Source organism: Muntiacus reevesi, chromosome 1 (assembly GCF_963930625.1).
Source record: "Muntiacus reevesi chromosome 1, mMunRee1.1, whole genome shotgun sequence".
In the NCBI taxonomy this organism is placed as follows: Eukaryota; Metazoa; Chordata; class Mammalia; order Artiodactyla; family Cervidae; genus Muntiacus; species Muntiacus reevesi.
Window position 1 is genome coordinate 66757753 of NC_089249.1, and position 6789 is coordinate 66764541.

Consider the following 6789-nt stretch of genomic DNA (forward strand, 5'->3'; position numbering starts at 1 on the left):
AAGGATGTATTCTGATTTCTGGCTTTGTTCTTCAACATTGCAGCTGTCTTCAGCTTAGGCCCTGTAAAGAGGATCAAACCAAAATCCTGTTCTCATCCCCCAAGCCTTCTCCTCTCCAGAAGGACTTAGAGGCCAGGAGGCCCTGGTGGCAGATGACCAGATCTGAGCACAGCCATTGCACTAACTCCCGGCTTGCAGAGAAGTAAAAGGCGCTGTTACTCTTCACCAAGTTTTTTTTTTCTGGCCAAAGGTGTCAACTTTGTTTGATGTGTGACTATTGCACTTTTATTCATTCAGTCCTTTACTCTATCAAACACATATGTGTTAAATACCAACTATAAAAAAGTACTGATACATATACACATAGCCACTCTTTTTTAGATTATTTTCACATATCGGCCATTAGGGGGTTTTGAGTAGAGTTTCCCATTCTATATAGTAGATCCTTATTAATTATCTATTTTATATAGTACTATGTAGTATATATATGTATATATATGTAGTATATATATTTTATATAGTACTATGTAGTATATATAGTAGTATGTATATGTCAATTCCAATATGTATATATACAGCAGATTTACCTTGATGTACACCTGAAGCCAACACAACATTGTAAATCAACCACACTCCAGGAAAATTAAAAAAAAAAAAAAAAAGATGTTTTGGGAGGACTATGGAAGAGGCAGTTTTAATGTGGATTTGAATTCAGAGAAATAGAGGAAAGCAATAGAGTGGGAGAGACTAGAGATCTCTTCTGGAGAAGGAAATAGCAATCCACTCCATTGTTCTTGCCTGGAGAATCCCAGGGATGGGGGATCCTGGTGGGCTTCCATCTATGGGGTCGCACAAAGTCGGGCACGACTAAAGCGACTTAGCAGCAGCAGCAGAGATCTCTTCAAGAAAATTAGAGATACCGAGGGAACATTTCATGCAAAGATAGGCACAGTAAAGGACAGAAATGGTATGGACCTAACAGAGGCAGAAGATATTAACAAGAGGTGGCAAGAATACATAGAAGACCTATACAAAAAAGATATTAATGACCTGGATAACCATGATGATATGATCACTCACCTAGAGCCAGACATACTGGAGTGTGAAGTCAAATGGGCCTTAGGAATCATCACTATGAATGAAGCTAGTGGAGGTGATGGATTTCCAGTTGAGCTATTTCAAATCCTAAAAGATGATGCTGTTAAAGTGCTGCACTCAATATGCCAGCAAATTTGGAAAACTCAGCAGTGGCCACAGGACTGGAAAATGTCAGTTTTAATTCCAATCACAAAAAAGGGCGATGCCAAAGAATTTTCAAACTACCACACAATTGCATTCATTTCACATGCTAGCAAGACCATGCTCAAAATCCTCCAAGCTAGGCTTCAAGAGTACATGAACTGAAAACTTCCAGATGTACAAGTTGAATTTAGAAAAGGCAGAGAAACCAGAAATCAAATTATCAACATCCATTGGATCATAGAAAAAGCAAGAAAATTGCAGAAAAACAACTACTTCTGCTTCATTGGCTATGCCAAAGCCTTTAACTGTGTGGATCACAACAAACTGGAAACTTCTTCAAGAGATGGGAATACCAGGCCATCTTACCTGCCTTCTGAGAAACCTGTATGCAGGTCAAGAATCAACAGAATCAACATGGAACAACAGACTGGTTCAACATTGGGAAAGGAGTGTGTCAAAGCTGTGTATTATCACCATGTTTATTTCACTAATCTGCAGAGTACATCATGCAAAATGCCAGGCTGGATGAAGCACAAGCTGGAATCAAGCTTACTGGGAGCAATAGCAATAACCTCATATATGCAGATGACACCACCTTTATGGCAGAAAGAGAAGAGGAACTGAAGAGCCTCTTGATGAAAAGTTTAAGAGGAGAGTGAGAAGGCTAGCTTAAAGCTCAACATTCAAAAAACTAAGATCATGGCATCCAATCCCATCACTTCATGGCATATAAATGGGGAAACAATAGAAACAGTGAAAGATTTTATTTTCTAGGGCTCCAAAATCACTGCTGAGGGTGACCACAGCCATAAAAATCAAAAGACGCTTGCCCCTTGAAAGAAAATCTATGACAAACCTGGACAGTGTATTAAAAAATGGAGACATCACTTTGCCAGCAAAGGTCCATATAGTCAGTGAAAGTGAAAGTCCCTTAGTCATGTCTGACTCTTTGTGACCCCATGGACTATACAGTCCATGGAATTTTCTAGGCCAGAATACTGGAGTGGGTAGCCTTTTCCTTCTCCAGGGGATCTTCCCAACCCAGGGATTGAACCCATGTCTCCCACATTTCAGGCAGATTCTTTACAAGCTGAGTAAACAAGGGAAGCCCCTCCTGTAGTCAAAGCTATGGTTTTTCCAATAGTCTTTTCTGGATGTGTGTTGGACCATAAAAAAGGCTAAGTGCTGAAGAATTGATGCTTTCTAACTGTGGTGTTGGAGAAGACTCTTGAGAGTCCTTTGGACTGCAAGGAGATCAAACCAGTCAATTCTAAAAAAAATCAGCTCAGTGTTCATTGGAAGGACTGATGCTGAAGCTGAAGCTCCAAAACTTTGGTCACCTGATGTGAAGAGCCAAATCAGTGGAAAAGACCCTGATACTGGGAGGGATAGAAGGCAGAAGGAGAAGGGGGTAACTAAGGAAGAGATGTTGGATGGCAGCACCAACTCAATGGACATGAGTTTGACCAAGCTCCAGGAGATAGTGAAGGACAAGAATGCCTGGCATGCTGCAGTCCATGGAAACACAAAGAGTTGGACTCAACAGAGCAACTGAACAACAAAAATTTTAAGAAGTACTAGTGATGGGTGCCAACAGTAAGATGTGTGATGAAGTTACAACCCTCACCCATGTGAATTTCTTCTCATTCAGCCTCACCAAGGCCTTATTTCAAGATGAGAACCATCTGAAGGAATCACAAGATGTGGGTTGTATGTGTTAAAGATTATGGGATCCATGCAGGCTACAGTATTGGGAAAATGTGTTCCTGGCTCTTGAACCCATCATATTTACTTTGTTGCCTCTACCCTGCTGAAAATAGCAAGGAGTTAAAGACTAAGAGCTAGACCTTAGAAAGTTAGAAACCTACTTTAAATGGCTCAAGTTCCCATTTAAGAGGGGAAGATAATGACTGTGAGTTCTCGCTGTGTCCCCATTAAATTGTGAATGGCTTTTCCCTGCTCCACTCTTTAGGCCCTTCCTCCTATGTCTTTAAACTTCAGTCTGTCTCTTCCTCCATTGGCACCAGATGTATCTTCATAAAAAATAAATTCACATTATCTCCCACCCAAGTCTGTTGGTTCTGGAGGTCTGTAAGAGCAGCTCCAAATCCTTGGCTTGCTCTTCTAGGTCTTTTACAGCCTGGCCCCCAGTTACTCTCCAGCTCCCTTTCCTCACACTTCCTGGGTGACCTCTGCTTCAGTAATCCAGGGCTCACCACCATTTCTCCAAGACCACCATGACTTTTGGATTAGTCTTCATGAGCTGCTGTAATAAAATACCATAGGCTTGGAAGTCCAAGATCAAGGTGCAAGTATTCATTTCTTGGTGAGAGCTCTCCTCCTGGATTGCAGGTGTCTGCCTCCGCCCTGTATCTCTGATATCACTTCCTCTTCCTAGAAGGGCACTAGTTCCACGGGAGGGTGGGGGGGCTCCACCCTCATGATCACCACTAAGCTTGTAAGAGACTGCCTCCTCTTGGAAACCATCTTTGGCTCCCCCCTGGGTGCCTTTGCCTAGGCCTTAAAGAAGTTGGCACTTTGTGTGAGAATGCAGTTACGTGTCCATCTCTCCCTGGAGTCTCGAGGGACTGGACTCCGGTGTCTTCTTTGAAGCCCCTGTGTCTAGTACAGGTGCAGTGTAGTCTATTGAATGACTGAATAACAGCAACAAAGTCACAGCTACGACAAGTGTAAATCAACATTTACCCTTGATTGGGAGCATTTATTCTGTGCTGAGATGCTCTCCTAAATGCTCCACAGGCCTCATCAACCTTCATTATCATCTCAGTCTTTTCAGGAAAGTGAATTTACTATCCCTATTTTACAAGGAATACAAGTGTTAATTTGGTCAAGAACTGGAGTTCTTTACTCTATCTAGGCGGCAAGAGCTTATGAGGCTCAGACATATCATCAACGGGATGCTTTTATTTAAAGCTTTAAAATACTTAAGTATAACCTTTATCAGTCTGTTCTAACATGTTGGAAACTCTCATGCATTAAGAATGAATATGCTGGAGAGAGAGTGTGGAGTAGTGCGGTGCTTGTGAGTGTCCAGCATGGCGTACCGGGGCCAGGGCCAGAAGGTGCAGAAGGTGATGGTGCAGTCCATCAATCTCATCTTCAGATACTTGCAAAATAGATCTCGGATTCAGGTGTGGCTTTATGAGCAAGTGAATATGCGGATAGAAGGCTGTATCATTGGTTTTGATGAGTATATGAACCTCATATTAGATGCTGCAGAAGAGATTCATTCTAAAACAAAGTCAAGAAAACAACTGGGTCGGATCATGCTAAAAGGAGATAACATTACTCTGCTCCAAAGTGTCTCCAACTAGAAGTGATAGATGAAGTGAGAAATTGTTTGGCAATACCGTTGGGTTTTTTAGGTGTCTTTTGTTAGAGACGTAGTTCTAAAACTTGTATTCATATTGTTCTGCTCACCCTTATGTTATTACCAGATGACAATAAATGCTGTGGGGCTGTTTTTATTAAAAAAAACAAAACAAAACAATGAATATGCTGACCACAAGTTCAGTGTAACCCCTAAGGCAACCTCCAAAAAAGGGCTATTACTTAACATTTTCTTAACCTGATGTCTTTTTTTGTTTGTATCAAAGTTGTAAAACTTTCTTTCACAAGATTCTCAGCTAGGTTGTTTAACAGAGCCGCTCGGCCTTACCCTAGTAAGTATGACTCAGGCTTAGGTGCCATTCAAAGCTGTGTCTCCTACTTGTTTCCCAGGCAATTTCCATGCTAGCTTTAGCAGACACTGCTTTGTGGCGTGTGCCTGCTTTGGTGTACAATTTGAAGCATGAAAATCTCTTTAGTGAAAAATTAAGCCAGCCTACAAAATCAGGCTCTGAGAAAACTTCTATTAGAGGGACAGATTAGATGATGGTTGCATCTTTCTAGATAACTATAACAATAATAAAAAGAATGATAGTTTCTCAAGACCCTCCTGTATTTCAGCATAGTCTATAAGGTTGGTGGACTTTCCACACCTTACAGAGGAAGAAATTGAGAATCAGGAAGTTGTGTAACTTGCTCAGTGAGAGGACGGGGACTCGGGAGCTGAACCAAGGTTAGTCTGAGATCCCACGCTTTTCTCCCATGAGCTACAAAGCAGGATAGTGCCAGCAGTACCCTGTCTGCAGGCATCCACCGTTTTAATCTGGTTTGTAAAACCATCAGTTCATGCTCTGCTAATGTGACCTAGTGCTCATTCCCGGCCTCTGTATTTCTAGCGGGGGGTTTCACATCCTGTGTTGCCAGGGTCGACCTGTCCCAGAAGTCTGCTCACTCTTCTGTAGGGTTGGAGAGTCCTCTGGACATTTTCCCTGAGCAGAAGAAGGGTGCAGCCAGGGTAATGACATAGTGGGTGACAGCTGGCATAGTATTGAATAGCTTGATAGCAGGGACACTGACTGACTTGCTTAGTGGGACATATTTAAACCTGTCCCTGACCTTTCCCCAGGCTCTCTGCCTCCGTCTTATCTTGTTTCTACTTCTGGTGTGAAGGGTCTAGACCAATTTAATGATGAATAATGATAAAACCCAAGAAATGTTCTTATTAAGTTGACTTTTTATCTTGAAAATGGGAATTATGTGGGCAGGTAAAAACTCCAGGTGAATCCCACGTAAAGACCCGGGTGGCCGTTCTCACTCTTTCACACACACAGAATCTTGGTGGAGACTGCAGCTTTAGAAAGCTGGAGCGATTTGAAAATACATAATTCTCTAGGCTATAAAATTTACTCCACTAGATTCAATCTAATCCCTTGAGCCAAAGATCAAACTCTTTGCCAGATGTGGTTTTCCATTGCCATTTCAGCCTTCAGGTGGGAAAGCAATTGTTTATAGGTTTTAATATTAAGAAGCTATGTCTCTATAAGCCAAAAGGACGTGCAGATCAGAGCAATTAACTGAGCAGTTCAGTCTGCAAACTTGGACCTTTACTGCCCAGAGCAGTCTAGACTGGGCAGATACATTGATCCTGGTTTTAATTTTGTAGTTTATCAGTGTCCAGAAATTTGGTTTATTTCAGAACTTTATTTAACTACTTGCTTTTTGAAACTGGCCTTGAATTAGTGCTTCCTTCATTTCTTTCTCTCTCTCTTTGGTATGTTCTCCACAGCTGGAACCAGGGGCTGGAGAGTGTTGAAATGAAATGCCAGAGCCATCCATTGCAGGCTTCCAGGATGGCTCTGGCCGTGGGAGTCCAGTGACCCTGGGAGACTGAGATGGACTCAGTTCTTCTGACTTAATGTGGCTGGAGGAGCCCCAGCTCTGGAATTTTATCATGATCTTTCATGCTGGGGGTTCAGCCAGCCCATGGGAAATTGGGCTTGGGCGGGGCCACCTGGCAACAAATCCAAACTGAAATAGGAATCTGCTCTTTAAGGCGGACTGTGAAAATGTACATGGGCCCACAGCCCAGCCCAGATGCCTAAAGGACCTTGGGAAGGGAGGAAGTGGGATCAAAAAATCTTTTAGCCGCACATTGAAACACCGCTTATTCAACCGGCATTTCTTTATGCACTAAGACTG

At 42.3% G+C, this 6789-nt stretch overlaps 1 protein-coding gene across 1 annotated transcript; it reads left to right on the forward strand.

Annotated features, from left to right (window-relative positions):
- Positions 1–4284: 4284 nt before the first annotated feature.
- LOC136160754 (small nuclear ribonucleoprotein E-like) lies at positions 4285–4676 on the forward strand. Its single transcript, XM_065924824.1, has one exon. It carries the CDS (start codon positions 4299–4301, stop codon positions 4575–4577), a length of 279 nt encoding a protein of 92 aa, XP_065780896.1. The 5' UTR covers positions 4285–4298; the 3' UTR covers positions 4578–4676.
- Positions 4677–6789: the final 2113 nt, after the last annotated feature.

Excerpts from the sequence above, each read along its gene's own strand:
- LOC136160754 (XM_065924824.1), top strand. The coding sequence starts at position 4,299 with ATGGCGTACCGGGGCCAGGGCCAGAAGGTGCAGAAGGTGATGGTGCAG.